We start from the raw sequence: 16635 nt of genomic DNA, 5'->3' as shown, positions 1-16635 counted from the left end.
ATGACAGCATTAATGGCACTTAAAGCTATAAGCACTTAAAAGATTACCACCATATTTTTCTCAACTTCCTTTCCTAAATTTCTTTTTTCCTTTTTTTTCTGAGATTATGACTGCAGCTTATGTCTAAACCCAAACCCAGCAAAAGGGGCAGAGAGCCCTGAGATTCTATGGTTGCCCTGGCCCTCATTTGAATAGCGTATATGCTCTTATGTCTGTTTTTAAAAATTCAGGTTCAGCTACAGAGAACAGCAGTTTGCTGACATGCAAAAGCTATAGCTTTCCTTCTGTCTTCATAGTCTTACAGCATTAAAATTGAAGTTTTTTTTTTCAGTGTTAGAAAGTGTGAATGAGAAATTCTTTTAAAAAAAATGGTTGGCCCACTGTTTTATATACCTAGCCAAATATCATTAAATTAATGTTTCTCTTCTTTTAAACAACATAGCAGGAGATGTTGCATTTTCTTCATATGCACTTTCTTGCTGTGACTTTACATTGAATATTTCCTACATGAGAAAAAAAAAACATTTGTTTCTTTTCCTTTTTTTTTGTCACTGGTTAAGATAAATACCCACAGAGTTTTTTTCTTTTTTTTTTTTTTTTTTTAATGAAAAGAGCAATCCGACCCTTAAATATGTCTGTGTTGATTTTTCAAACCAGATGGTGGCTGTGTCCATGGACATTCTTTTGGAGTTTAGAAAGATAATGCATCTGATTCAAAAATGGAAAAAAAAAAAATCTAGCTTGGATCACGTGCCAAAACGTAAACTAAGCCTTACTGAAAGTTTCTAGTTCACTCCAATCTTTTCTCCTCTTTTTAATCACCAGGGGAAGGCTTTATGGATGCATATTCCATTACAAAGATACACTCTTTTTCATCCCTTTCAAGATCTTCTTACGTAGCTGCCCTTTGTCTAATATTATGCCATGGTAGGAGCACTCTGGTGATATTGCCATGGTTCAATCTCTTCCTTTGTGTCTTGCCCTGGTAATCTTATACAGGCTGAAATTTCCATGTGTGTAGCTTTCTGTTGCCATTCTGCAGTGCTGTGTTCCTGATTTGTTTTGGCAGAGCAAGCTTGAGTCTTTATGGCACAGTGAAATATTCTTCGATGCTATATAATTCAGACTGAATAAGGAGTCTGTATAAGGCACGTGTCTCAATATATATATGTATATAAAAACACTAACATTGTTAATTCAAGTCAAGCATCTTTTACATTTAATTTCTGTCTTCAAGTAATGCTTTGTTTTCATGTTCCCTTTCTTTGGTTTCATTGGGGATCACTCCATTTTCCAGGTTCGAGTGCTGCTGGATGCAGTTGGTCAGGACTGCAGTGCTAGAAGAGTTCTCAGAATTACACATCTTCTCTGTCTCCTCTTCCTTTTTTTCTTCATCCAAGGAGTAGTTTCGGAAGGTCTCATAAATTTTACGCACATCCTCAGGGATGGTCTTTTTGAGGTCTTTGTTTTTCCTTTTGGTCATCTTAGCAGACGATCCAAACTTGTTAATGATGTTGTCCTCGGATGCCCCCTGCCCATGCTTGTTGAGCTGATCTGACCCTTTAAGGCGCAGGTTGTTAGGCCTGTTGTTGATGCTTTCCTGAGATGAGGCCTTGAAGCGTCCTGTTTCCAAGGCAGTAAAGACAGAGCGCTTCTCTGGAGAGAGCATGTCTAAGGAGTGGGCTCGCTGGTCCAGGCCCAGGCGCCTGCGCTCCATGCTCCGGATGGTGGCTGCCCGCTGAAGTTTGTCATGGATCTCCACGCTGAGCCTCCTCCGTGTCTCTCTGAACTCAGCCGTCACGTTCGCTTTCCACTCCGCCGCATGGGCTTTTATTTCTCCAACCTTCACAACAACAAGAAAGAGAAATGAATAAAAAAAAAAAGAAAAAGCAACATGAAGTGACAGTCTTTCCTATGGAACAGCAGCACAAGCACTTTGTTCTCTGGCATAAAATCAGAGACCAGTCTCAGCTCCAGTGCATCTATCTGGACCCAAACTTCAGCAGCAAAGTGGTTATACTAGGCAAGCTCTAAATACACCACTAGTGGCTAGCTAATGGTTTATGTGGCATATAACTTGTCTGCCTGTTTCACATTTTGCCACCCCACACATTTTATAGCTGTGTTACATGATGGGAGGTGTTCATGCTAATCCCTCCTTGGTTAAGAGCAAAATTCCTGACTTATAATGTCAGCAGTAGATGGTCAGGAGTGGGCTAAATTAATCACATATAGTTATACCAATATGCTTCAGAACAGCACAACAACCAATGTAGCAATATAGTAATGTATTTTCCTGTATTACTCATGGATAGAGCTGTTCAGTCCCACTGAAGGTTCTGTTCAGTGCCACAGAGCCACAGAGCAATTAACGTTGGAAATACCTATTAGATAATTTCAAGTGGACCTCTGACTGATCCAGTCCAAGGTTCATTCTCAGGGGCAAATGTAGCTGCCTTTAATGGAGGTTTCCATTGCATAACTGTCCAAATACCACCCTCTCAAGCCAGCTGGAGGAGTTTTCAACACATATTCTGTGTGGGCACCATAAGCATGTCCAAATGTCTCACTGTTTTGTTCTGTTTTACTCCTTTGCACCTGAGAGCAGAATCATGGCTAAGAATAAAGCACCTACGTGGCTGCTGTATTGAATAAATATTTCTTCCGAAATGAGAAAAAAGAAGATAAAAGACCAAGCAATATCTCAGTCAACACAGGTCTTTTCCAAAGTTCAGTTAAAGGAGAACAGATTCAGGAGTACAATGTCTGCAGGAGCCCACCAAGGTCAATGGTTTGCTTGGGCTGCTGTAGCCAGAACTCAGTTTCTGCATTCAGTGATCCACAAGGAAGTCATCTTTGGTTCTTCAGGCCCGATGAGCAGGTGTCCACTTAGAACTGTATTACTTGTGGCTGCAGGCATCTCGCATCCACCATGAGAGATCAGATTGCCACCTGTAGGTGCCTGCTGATGATCAGCCTGACAGCCATACTCTCTGTGAAACCTCCTTTATTAATGAAGATGCACAGGGGATGCACCAGGCCTCAGGTTGTGCAGATGCCTTCACAAGTGACAAACAGCACTACCCCTCTGCCAGACTTTGTCTATGCCTGCTCTTTGGCTAACCCTGCCAGGTTAGCTTTGCTAGTAATGCAGGAGTAGATTGCCTTAAAAATTGAAATTATATTATTAACATCCTCCAGAATAGGCTTCAGCTCTAAAGTCATGGCAGTTGCCTTCTATTTTCCACCCTTATTTGAGTGAAGCATTAGCAATACTGATTTGAATCACAGAGGGCATGTTCTGAGTGAATTTAATCATGTTCTCCCTGATGCTCACTACTCAGTTTCTTCAATTTTTAATAATATGGTACTCAGTAAGGGGCCTGAATCTAAACCTTTATTCAGAACCATATTCCCTGGCATAGAGAAAGGTGGGAAAACTCTATATAAAACCCTGGTTTAAAGGCACATTCCTGTTTCATAATGAAGAGAGCCAACTAATGTCTTCAAAACCCACGCATCTCCAATTTTTAAAGAGAGAACACTGAAATTTTTATCACAATGTTGTAGCTAGTTTCAGAGTGAAGGCTGGCCTCTCTTATTCCATAATTGCAATCCTACTGATGTGTTCAGTGTATTTGGTAGTACTGATAGAGGTTAACAACCTAGGTTGCTTCAATTGCTTTTTTTTCTCCCTTTGTGAAGGAGCTAAAGATCAGAGATAACTGGATACCAAAGGCAGCCAGTGGAGTAAACCATGGGGAATATTGAGCATTGGTCATGCAGAGGAGCATCCTTCTTTAAACAAGCAGGAATCGGGCACTTAAATAACTCTTACAAAATGACAAACCACTGAGAAATTACTAGTCATACCTCTTCTTTTGTCTTCTTGGACAGGACTCTTAACCAGTCTCCAATCATACTCAGGACAGCAGCAAAATAGGCAAGGCCAACAAGGATCCAGAACCACACTAAAGGTTTATACCACTCCCGGTAATGGATGTCAGCATTTCCTCCTGAAATAAGCATATACTTATGCATAGGAATCATGAGATGCCAAAACTATGACAAAATATTTGCAATTCTGAGAAATTCCTGAAAGTATTTCTTGACTCTTGCCAACACCACTGTAGTTCTAATTATAGACAAGAGGCCTGTCAGATGGGAGGAACACAGTCTGTTCTTAATTTAAGACTCTTCAAAATTACCTATTGCTCTGCTGCTATGTGACCTGCCAGAGCATCTAGTAAACACTTTTCTTTATATTGCTCATACTCTGAAGCAAGTCCAAAATTCCTGCTTTGATAGTATTTGCAACAGCATGAACACATTTCCAAGAAAAAAGTTTAACACAGCTAATCTTCCTTATTCTGAACTGCCTGCAGCCTGGTAGTTGAGAAACTTTACAGTTCAACCCCCTCAGGTTATAGAGTTTCCAGATTTTTTTGGTTTTAGCTACAGGATTGAGAGATCTATGTGCAGGAGAAAAAAAAGTAGCTTTGTCTTCCCCTCCAAATCAGGGGAAGCCAACAGGAAGGAAGGACAGGAAGCCAACTTATCATCAGCCCTGATAATAAGGATATACTGTCTACTTGGGTATCAGTTATAGGGGTGCATTCTCTGACCAGTGACTTGAGAGGAGATATGGATCAAATGAAGCAAGAAATATCCTATATGGTCTTCATGCAAGTCTCAGGATGAGCTGGTAAAACAGGTATGTGAGATATTTGGCAAATCTAATGGACTACGAAGAGTCTAAAATAAATGCAGCAGCAGCCTGGCTGCTGCCTACCACAGAATAGAATAAACTTTTCCGAAAGAAAGCAACCACAACCTCACTTTTGAGACTCCCAGTCCTATCACAGCACTATGTGCACTGCAAGAATGAGAGCCAGTGAGAGGCAGGCACAGCCCTAGCTGAAGAGAGCCAGGTGGCAAAGAGTCTGCACAGCCCCATGGGCACAGCCATATCTCTCAATGCAGGTGAACAAACACCACCTTGGTAGTACCTGTGTAAATCTCTGCCTGAAGAGCAAGCCTACCAGGGGACTCGGGCAGATGATTGCGTATTTCCGAGACTCCAGCCTTGGTTAGAAAAGAGCTAGACACCAACCTGTACCTCTGCATGACTACAGAGATATTTTAGGATTTTCCCTCATTAAAATCACCAGACAACACAGTTCAGCGTTTCCCTCTGAGCTTTTTGCAATCTGAGATATTCCCATGACTCTTCAATTTTATCCAGACTCAGTATGAGTGTATGTACGGTGTTCGAACATCCCCATGGAAGGTCAGACATTTGAGAAATGGCAGAGACCCAAATATTGGTTTTGATGTTAATCTCTCCCCATAGACTGCATGAATCACTCTCTTTTTTCCAGTGTTTAAGAGTGTGAAACAATGGAAGGTGGGGGCTACTGTTGCTATGGTACAACGAGCCTCTTCTGATCATACATGTCCCTGAGGAAGCTTGCTATGAAACAGATTGTCTAGGTCTACCTTACAGGGTAATCAGGCGACTGAGAAAGTATGAGACCACTTTTTTCAGCCTATCAGATATTCTGTTTTTTCAGGCTCCATCCACAATTGTATCTCCAACAGTAGTACAAAAACTTTCCCAGTCTGCCAAGAGCTGGGACACGTTCTAGGTGGAATAAATCAGCCCAGCTCCGTTGATGCTGTTTTACCCAATATGATGTAGTATTTTTGATTTGATTTTGAAGGGACAGAGATACTGAGAGATTAAAGTGGCAGAAAATAAAAGTGACAGAAAATCTGTCTCAAAACCAGCAATAAAACCCAAATCTCCTGGTGATCACCTGCCTTAAACTCTTATCATGAGATAGCCTCTGAAGTTTTCTCATGCAGGATCCTCCATTTGATTTTTGAAAAATCCTGGTTGTTAGTAGCCACCCAGCTGTGGATTATATTCTCCTAATCGTGTTGGATATAGAAGTATTTAATTTAATATTCACAGCTTTTTTACTATTATATTATTAAAGAAAACAATACCGAAGTGTGATATGCTTAAGAAAAATAATGTGAATTATATTTATTTCACACTGTGATACCACAAAGACAGAATATCAGTGAGCTTCTCTTCACATTTAAGTGGTTAAAATGAACCAAGCTCATACAATCACTTCTGTATGTGAATGCTCGTAAAACACTTCTTTATATCTAGTGCTCTCTTTATTCAGTGCCTTTTTTTCCTCAATAATTTGTCTTCTATACCACTATGTCATAAAAAAGGAGGATTAGAGTCTTCTCTACAAAAAGACTTGTCTGCAGCTCTTCAGCAAAGAAAACTTTATATATCCCTGTAGTTTCATTTGATGTTTTTAACTCATTCATGTTTCACTGATTTATAGGAAGTAACAAAACAGTAGCATAATATGGCCGTTTGTAACACAGGCATCTTAATGCCTTTAATTAGGATCACTAACAGGAATGAGAATTAGATGTCATGCACTAATGGGAAAAAAAATTCCACTTATTTCAACCACCTTTTCGTTAGCAAAGCAGTTGTGTGAAAAAAAAAAACATCTCTCCAGCCAACAATCTTGACTCCCTCTTTGGAAATTGATAAGGATGGATATTTATAGTTCCTGCTAGTACTGTATTAATCTTGGAGAGTATCCTTCTAGCACTGAGATGCATACCCCGTTAGTTCTTCTCTTCCTACATGAGTTTTCCTTAACAGGGCAACTGCAATGTCAAAATTTCTGCCACGGTTTGAGAAAAAAATGCAGTTTCTGAAATGCTGCAGCTCCTGTAGTAGCAGCCCACTACTGCATCCGACCAGAGATTTCTCCAGCCCTATGGCTCAGCCCTACTTTGTAAAAGCTTCATCCATTCATCATTTTGGCTACTTGCTTCTGCAATCAGCTTCAGATTGAGCCTTGAATTCAATGGGAAAGTCATTTGACTTGTGCATAATTCATTGCACATAAAGGGTAATCAGGACTTCCCAGGCTTCCGTTATCTACACTGCTGAAAGCTTGCAACCTGCAGATGGCAAGGCACATGGATCTTAAATCAACCTGGTGTCCTATTGCACAGTAACCCCAACAGAAACACCTGGCATCATTTCACTGGAATATAATACATTGTGAAAAGCCTCCTCTCTACACCAGAAAACAAATCCTAAGAGCCAAGGCCCTTGTGCACAGACCTAGGCTCGAAGCTGCTTACCTGCTACAAAGTCACCGAAGCCAACAGTAGTCAGAGTGACAACCACAAAGTAGATGGACTCCAAGGCTGTCCATCCCTCGATGTGTTTGAAGATAACTGCAGGAATGGTCACAAAGACAATGCAGCCTGCCAGGATGAAGAGGATGGTAGAGATCACACGAATCTTTGTTTGACTCACTTGCTTTTTCTAGAAAAAGGAAATAACAAAAAAAAAATATTTTTTAGTGGATTTCTGGGACTGTATACCTTGTGAATGGCCAACTGACTGTGCTGGTGTCACCTGGTATGTCTCTTTCTGCCTTTTGTAAGCTTATTAGGTGGAATACAGCCCTCCCTCCCCAGAGCCCTGCCCAGGTAATACTGAATCTCTATGTCTGGCCCCAGAAAATTGTGATTCCCATTTTCCATGCATTAGACAGCCACTAACCTACCAGAAACACAGCCTGGAAAAACAGTCCTGAGCTTCAGAAAGGCTACAGTACACTCCAGTTCAGGTTCAATGTGTAAGAAAAAGTGCATATTCACACCTCCATACATGTATATGTACACCCACATTGCCTCACCAGCACCAAGCATTCAACAAGCAAGTCCAAGACTAGAAACCTGAAATTTTATGTAGAAATAATTCATGCTTTGCGTTTTCTAGACTCAGGATTTCCAGCTTTCATTCACAAATATGAAGGTTAAATATCCTTTTCAAAAATAGATAGCTATATTACCGGTTTACTCCAGAAATAAAGAATTTATGTCAAATACCAAACAACCTGAGATAAAATTACCTACGTAAATCCACACTGGAAAGCCTTTGAACAAAGAGTACGTGCGTAACTGGCTGCTATAAACTGAATACAAATATGAGCAGTGTAATTGCAACATTTTACACTCCTAGACCATATAAACTCTCAATTTATTTAATATAAACTTAGTAATATTGATGCATGCCTGGATTAACACAACTGACCCTGACAGATTTATTTCAGATTTTCTCTACTGTAAATAAATTCAAAATTCAACAGAGTTTCACGAGAAACCTGGAAATTACTAGAAATCTTACTGTGGATTAATCACAGTGACAATGTAAATTCTGTATTTATCCCGGAAAAGGAATGTGGAGGTCACTGTAAGTCACATACTTCCAAATTAGTTTTCCAAATCAAGCATCTCCCTTAACCAGAAATGAGATCTCATTTCAGATTAGGACATTGCTTAGACAGGAAATAAGGTCTCAGAAGTTATCTTTATAATATACAGAAGGGATATTGCCTGAATGGTTAATTTCTAACCAGCTTATGAGCAGTACTACTGCTTCCACTAAAGCATGAACATTTCTTTTAGAGGTGCAATGTCAGACCCTCATTAGGCATTCATCTGATCTGGGATGCTCTGCATTTAGAACCCAGGTAGCAGCTTAAATATGCTATGTTTCATAAATACTTTTAGTTCTGAAAGTGTTTGAGATGATCCCTACACTTAATTTTTTTCTTTTTGTGTGTGCGCATTGTTTTCTGTGTCTGGCTGAACAGAAATAGTTAAATAGGATTAGTAATATAATACCGTAAATAAGATTAATCAAATACAAGACATGGAAAAAACTGCCACTGAAGTACTGAGAAAAACAACACAAGGATACAAAATCTGACCTGAATTCTTATTTCCTCTTTTTCTGGAGATTCGTTCTGAGCAATTTGCTAAAATACTAAAGGATGATCTAGCTTCTTTAAGAGGTATGGACACATATTCACAATGGCAGGATTTCAGACTTACTGTATGCGTGGTGAAGGGAAAGCAACTGATCACATGGATGTTTTACGTGGTGTCTTAGATTGGCACACTTGCTTTTTATCGTGGAGGATGAGGATTTAACTAAGTTGTTGTTTATTTACTAGTTTGGCCAAGGTGACTTGTTCACTTCTACTAAACGCTTCAGTTTCCTGATATGTAAAAATTAAATGGCAGACACCTTGCTACAGTGGAAGTTAGGAGGCACGTGCAGTGCTGTATAGTACTGGGAATCCTTGGACAAAAAGTACTTCGGAGGTGCCAAGCATTACTAGTAAAGCAAAGTTATGCACAGTAATCCTTCCTCCAGTCCCCATATAGCAACATTAAAATGCATTTCAATATGTGTCAGGATTGTCTTGTCTCATGGTAAAAACAGGAGTGGAAAGAATAGCCTGCAAATCAGTACCAAATATTCAGGACATCACTTGTTCATGAGTGATAAATTCAGCTGAAGGTGGTTTTTTTTAAAGCAAAAATGGTAGCAATGTTAGTGAGAGGATCTGCAGAAAGGCCTGACTCATGGTTACTGTACACCTCAGTCACTCGCACAAAAGTGGAGCAGCTGAGGGTCTATTTTTTTCTAACTCTTCCACTGGTACAAATGAAGTCAGAAGGCAATGGTGAATCAGGCACAGCATTTTTAGAGCTACTGACAAGCGTACAAAAGCAAGAGTCAGAAGTAGAATTACTTAATGGACAACACCACATGAAATTCAGGATACAAGTGAAAAGAAGGGTCTTTTTACAGTTAGACGTGCATTCAGAGGACATTCACAGTAGAGTATAACTGCTATAGATCCAAAAAATGCTAAGGCATAAATGTCATTATTCATGGAATATGTACATCGTAGTAATCACACATTACAAAAAGGTTGGTTTGCATGGGTTTTTTTGCAGATTAAGTTGGCCTTGCTATTTTACTACAAAGAACATAATTTTATGCTGCCCAGTTTCTCAGGAATAAGGAAACGCAGCCTTTACATTCCAGTTTTGGCATAGTTTTGTCAAGACGAGACTAGATTAGCCTAAGCCACTGCAGTATTACACTGTACCAACTTATTATTAAAAGAAATAAATATATATGTAACTCTCTCTCTATATATATATATAAACCACTAAAGATTGAGAAATCTGAAAAGGTTCGTACAAACTTCTATTTTAAATAGTATTTGCCATCTGGAGCCAAACACTGGCAAATAGCTGAGCAACTCCAGCCAGTCTAACACATCCTCCGAGCCCATTTTGTGGCATAAATACAGAATTTTCTATAGATGTCAAAATGAAACAGTAAGAGAGGCCTTTCTCCAGGAAAAGTAGTTCATCTCATAGCGGTTTAAGTAAAATGAAAACACTTCTAAAAGAGATGTTTTCTACTTTTTTTTTTTTTTAGTTTTGTTTTACCAACAAGTCCTCTCCACTTCAATGAAGCAGATAATTTGTAAGACATTCATCAAATATAAATAAATTAGTGCCTGCTAATGAGAGAGACTTCAATTTAAATCCACCTAGAGCTAATTTGGAAAAGATTAAAGGAGGGATCTAAGAAGAAAAAAACAGAGAGTTTTCTGTGATATAACCACCTATGAGGGGTCATTTCCATTCCATCATCATACTAATGAGGGTGCTGATTTTACTCTTAAGGTGGCTAAGTGCTAACCAGGCAACATCACTGACATCATCTTGCTCATATTAATTCAAACAACCTACTGTCAACCTGTTCTAGTGCCAAGAGGGGTGAGGACAGACATTCTCATGAAAATACCCTCATCAGTGTAATTTAGTTCTTATGCATCTTTTCCATCAACAATTGTGACCTTGCTTTTTCCTTATTTTCTGTTACATACATCTTATCGGTTTTGGTCTTACCCAATAATTTCAGGAGTTAAAAGAACTCCCTTTTTTTTTTTTCCTTTTCTCTCTCTCTGGTCCTACAGATCAAAGCTGATGATCTGGATTCCTTTACAGCTCCTGCCCTTTTCAGGTGAATTAACTCAGGCACAATTTTTCTGACCTGACTGTTGACAACAAAAGGACCAAACAAGGTTCTTAAGGTCCCAAGCTGAGACCACAGGGACGATACATATTCCTTTGAAAAGGGAGTAGGAGACATTAAGTATGGCATCAAAAGATGCTACAGCCATTTATCAGATTAGACTAAATGCTAAATATATGGAACATATATATTTGCATGAACAGCATATTTCAAATATGCTGATTCCAAGATTTTGTAGTGTCACCTCCCATTTCACAGAAACTCCCCCAATATACAGTACTATTCAACCAAAAATAGCACTGGAATATTTGCTGCTTCACAGTGAGCTCAGATGGTTCCTCCATCTTCCAAACATTTTCTTTTCTGAATTCCTGACAAATACCCCCAAAACTCCAAGCAAGTTGTTTACCTTTTTGGCTAGATGACCAATGTCATATTTTTAGTGCTAGTATGATGTGCCTGCATGGAACATGCCATCCTCATCTCTCCACAAGGATCTGCATTTTGGAGCACTCCTCCAAAGAAAACACATTTCTTTAACATTTCTTTTGTCCCCTTCACCTGCTGTTAACTTTATGCCTTCTTCCATGCTGCCAACTATTCTTGGAACAGATTGTCTCTGCCTGTGCACTAATTCAATAGCTTGTCTCTAAATCACTTTCTCCAGATCAACATATTTTAACAAGAGAAAAGCCAGTCTTTGTACTCCAAGCATAAAACAGCATATCACATATATCAGTTCTATCTTTTTCTCTGCCACAAGCATTTGTCCTTAGTCAAAACATTTTTGCTAGGTTACTGTAGACAGTGCAGATAGATAGTCATAGGTTCACACTGCTTGCCTTTCAGCTCAGTCAAATGCAAGCCAGCCCTGGTCCAGAGCCTGGCACATACCTCAGTAAGGTGCGATGCCCATCTCCACAGGCTGTATGGAAAGACTGGCACAGCACTGGGCTCAAAGAGCTCCCTGGTGATCAGCGGTATGGTCGCATCAACCTCACTGCTGCCTATACCTGTCACTGTGGATTTCTTTCTAACTTGTCCTAGCTCCTTCACATTCAAAATGAGACTGAAATGAAATGTATTTTAAATATCACTGGTTTAGAGATAACATCTAAGAACAATATAACAATCTTTTGTTCTTCTGTGTTCTCTGAACACAGCTGGTTCCAGCCGGCTCCAACGGACCCACCGCAGGACACTGCTGAGCCCTGCAGAGAAGATGGTGTCACCTCTGGGAAAGTGTATTTAAGAAAGGGCAGAAATGCTGTACAGGCAGAGCAGGAGGGAATAGAGGAGGGAATGCGGGAATAACAAGGTTAGGGGAATGGGAGGTGCTCCATGGCAGAGCAGGTTCTTCCCTGGAGGGACTGCAGCCCATGGAGGACCAGTGAAGGACCAGAGGAAAAGGGTTGAGAAAGAAGGAGCGGCAGAGAGAAACCACAGTGTCCTGACCCCAACCCCCATGCCACTCGCTGCTGCACTGGTGATAATACGGGCGGAGGAGAGGTGTCTGGAGTGAAGTGAGCCTGGGAGTGAAGCTGAGGCTGGAAAAGGAGGAGGAAGGCATTTTGAATATTTGTCTTTTTTTGTTTCCAAACACCCAACTCAGTAATTAAATATTTATGCTAATTGGCAATAAATTAAGTTAAATTCCACAAGTCAAGTATGTTTTGCCCGTGACAGTACTTGGTAAGTGATTTTGCTGTCTTTATTTTGACACATGAGTTTTCTCACTCTTGTTCTTCCTATTTTCTCCCCATCCCACTGTGGGGAGGGGAGTGAGCAAGTGGCTGTGTGAGTGCTTGCTGCCAGTCAGGGCCTACTTACCACATCAATGAAGAAGGCAATACCCCTTGAAAGCATAGCAGCAGAATTCTAAATAATATATTTTAAAATATATACGACATTTCAGACACCTCCATGGGTTAAGAACAGTGGTTTGAGCCATTCCACTAGAGATGGGCTTCCCCTACTGTCTAACCAGCTCTCTTCGTGCTTCAGTGCTATTTTAATTCTCATGTTTTATAAAGAATGCTGCTATTGCTGCACAAGAAGATGCAAAATCCATCCCCTATGTCTTAACCGTAGCAAGTACCATAGGGGAGACAGATATAAAAAGCCGTAAGCACTCATACTTGTTACTAAGCTTGGGAGAGACAATCCTGAACACATAGAGGGCAGGGGTCAGAGTAAAGAAGGATTTTTTTTACCTTGCTGTTTTTCCCCTTAAAGCCACACTTCTGCGGGGTGTTTGTCTAGACCCAGATGGAATATGCAGCAAGCTTTTCACAGAGCAGCAGCTTTCTCTAATGTTATTTTTGTAAATCTCTAGGCATGGATCTTGCTGCAGTCATAATGTGAGTACTGATACTGTGTTATGAAAATAGAGAAACGCTCAGAAAATTTCTAGGCTTGATATACCCCTTTCCAGTCTTCCTCCTCTCTCTAGATAGCACACATAGGGCTTTCTGATATGCACCAACTAATTTTTGCACGTTGCTTATTATGCTATTGAAGAAACAAAAATAACAATAATGAGCCCAAACCTCTGTTCTAGCTGAGCTGTATTCAGCCCAAGAAAAAATAAATGTTGCATAAGAGGGCCCCATGTGTATATATATGCTTTTCTCAGACACTGGAGCAGACAAAGGACAACAGAGGTTCATGGCACAGTTTAAGCAATTTCAAAGGATGCTCGCAGAGGCCAAATTTGGAATGTATTCTTCCTTCCTTCCTTCCTTCAACTCCTTCAATACCTATATATCCCTCTCCCAGGGAGTGCAAGAATGGGTTAATAATGGTTGTTCCACATCACTTCCTTGTACCTGAATGGATTTTACTTTGCTATTGCTGGCAACCCTGATTTTGATCAGTGTTGAGTCAATGCTTTCATCTTGTTCATCAGTGCAATTCAGGGGAAAAAATAAAATGCAGTTATGATGGTGCAAAGAAAAGCGCCACATAGCAGGAAGACTAGATTTATGAGTATATGTTCAGCATCTAATTAAGAAATGCATTGAGACAGAGAAAGACAATTAGTGTAGCTAGATCAATGAGAGATCTAGTCATCTATTGCATGACATGGCCACTTTCAAAGACTTAGAAAGAAAAAGAAAATTGAACTCTATGTTAGAAATATCTCCTCTTAGCAGGGTGGAGAAATTCAATATTCCTTTTTTTAGCTCTATTTGGGCTTTCATTTTTTGTTCTGTTATTTTTTTGTTTTGTTTTCTTCCTCTGCAGTGGAATAAAGCATCCAGATTCCTTCATACTGTTGAGTTTTCAGAACATTTCCCTAGTGATTAGGAATGTAACATCAGCATTTGTAAGGCTAGAGTGGATACTTTGTTGGAATAGATACTGAAAGGTTAAACAGTGACCTTTTAGAACAGGGAGTAGATCTTCGGGCTAGACTTCTATCTGTTTCTAGACTGCAGTTTTCAGTTTCTGCTTAGTTTGGAATAACTGGCTAAGCAGCCTTCCCTTACCCTTCTCGGGTACAATAGCATACACCATTCTCTGCAAGAAATTCTTGCAGAAGCCTCCAAAGCATATTTTGTATTTACCATGATATTTCTTATAGATATTAACACTGTAAAGACTGCAATATTGCAGTCTTTCTAGAGAAAAACATTATTTGTGACTAGCCCAGTAACCAAAGAGCGTTCTCTCAGGTAACTAGACCACAGGGAGTGAATTTTACTCTAGGTGGGATACAAATCCCAGAAGAGTGGAAGGAAAGTAAAAGGAGGAAGACAGAGTAGCTTCCCCCGGGCAAAAATGTGGAAAGAGTGGAAAATGTCTCACCCCTAGAAGTGTCCCTCCATGCCACAGCTCTCCCCCTGGTCCTCCCAGCCTTCTCCAACATTTTGCAGGAGCTGTGACTGCTTACCTGCAAACGTAAAAGGAGGGCAGGGAGCACCTTCAAAAGGAAAGCTCTGGCATACGGTGAAGGGTGCATCAAATACTTTGTCCCATGGCTCAAAACAGTTCTTACTGCCACAATGACATGTGTACATGCCGAGGGAAAATATGAACATGTAAATTACATTAGAGTGATTAATACGATAGCTTGACAGTCTGAAAGGTGAAGGTTGAATATGTAAAGCAACATAACACTAAATTCGCCACCTCCATCCAGACTGTTCGTAACGTTGAAGTAGTATCTCTTAAGTGAAAAAGTAGCACAGTCCTCATGCCTGGGACAAGGCACCATGTACAGATATCCTCATGAAGTAATTTCTATCTATTGCCTTTCAAGATCCATCACCACCCTCACAGTCTCTGATGCTTCCCCCAAGGTTGCCCGCGGGAGTTTTGGAGGATATTCTGAAGAACGCTAACTAGAATGGCTCTATGTATTTTTGGGGAGAGAGGGGGGATCAACAATCATTGTATTATGAGTGATTTTGTGTTGCAGTTGCTGTCTTGCTTTTCCTTTACTCCCTATATTGCAAACTTAAACAATCTTGAGGTTAGGATTTTCTTTGAGATGTAAATCAGGTTTTCAGAGATGGCAACGCCTGCATCAAAACCCTGGCACATAGGATTTGGTATTTCAGCACTGCACTGTCAGGAACACAGAGAACTTTCCACAGCAATATGACCAAAACTTAAGGCAAAAACAAAAGGAGGGTATTCACTATTAGTGCTTAGGAAAGAGTTTAACTTTCAAGTTGATGGTTGAAAAGTTCACATGTTCTTTGGCATTAATCAGCAGCTTCCACTAAAGTATCTTATTTTTTAAGCTTCACACAGAGTACCTAAGAAACCCTAGTGCTCAGTAAATTCTTAATCATACTTTCAGCTCCTGTTTGTCTTGTGTTTCATGAGAGACAATTGCTTGAGACTCACGGGGTTTATTTCCAGTACACTTTACTGCAATTAAATGTTATGTGACTAATACCAATTTTAGCAGGAGGCAGGCAGGTATTGTTTTAGCCTTTAGAATAGTGGTTCCTGAACATTCCAAACCATGAAGAAGGACCGTTTAACTCAATTCCTTAATAAGAAAATTGGGATTCAGGTTCTGCATGGAAATGCAACTCCTTGCCATTGCTTATACTGAGATAATTCTGAATAACCTGGTTTCAAACCAAATGAGAGGTGGCAAAGATTGGGCTTTAATATAGAGAAAGAAATAGTAGTCATGTTTTTTCACCACAGAAAACAGAAAAGAAACAGCGGGCACAAAAGCTGGCAAAAGGACAGACATCATATGTCAGAGAGAATCCCTGATGTACATAAAAAATAGCCAGAGTACATTCAAATTAACAGTGGAAGAAAACCCCTTCCTGAAAACTTATTTCATCATTATTGTTTTTATGTTCTTCTTTAAGGGTGACAAATCATCATCCATGGATTGATCCATCATCCATAGAAGGCTTTGGAAACTCTTCTACTCAGTGTCAATTGCCAAATACTCTCTTACCTTGCACTTAAATCAGTTTTTTAGCCACTAATTGCCTACCACACCTGTCCTTGGTTTGTTAATTAATTCTGTGTTTATTAATTAATTCAAACAAGTACTAAAATATTAGGCACCCTACAAAAAAAAGCTAAAGTAGATGAAGAAAAACCCTGAAGATAACAGAGGATCTTGGGTTCACATACTACAATAGCTTCAGTCTATCCAGTCAGAAAGCAATGTAATGAAAATTGCT

The 16635-nt window shown here is 39.8% G+C and overlaps 1 protein-coding gene across 1 annotated transcript; it reads right to left on the bottom strand.

The window, feature by feature from the left end:
- Positions 1-761: 761 nt before the first annotated feature.
- KCNK10 (potassium channel, subfamily K, member 10) lies at positions 762-15931 on the bottom strand (the record flags this gene model as incomplete). The annotated part of the gene is made up of 4 exons (XM_009583626.1): positions 762-1843; positions 3874-4016; positions 7195-7381; positions 15873-15931. Coding segments are annotated over 4 exons (1013 nt in total), but the record flags the coding sequence as incomplete, so codon positions are not given.
- Positions 15932-16635: the final 704 nt, after the last annotated feature.

Source organism: Fulmarus glacialis, unplaced genomic scaffold (assembly GCF_000690835.1).
Source record: "Fulmarus glacialis isolate BGI_N327 unplaced genomic scaffold, ASM69083v1 scaffold7428, whole genome shotgun sequence".
Classification (NCBI taxonomy): Eukaryota; Metazoa; Chordata; class Aves; order Procellariiformes; family Procellariidae; genus Fulmarus; species Fulmarus glacialis.
The sequence above is the reverse complement of the archived record's forward strand: the minus strand, read 5'-3'. Positions and strand labels throughout refer to the sequence as shown.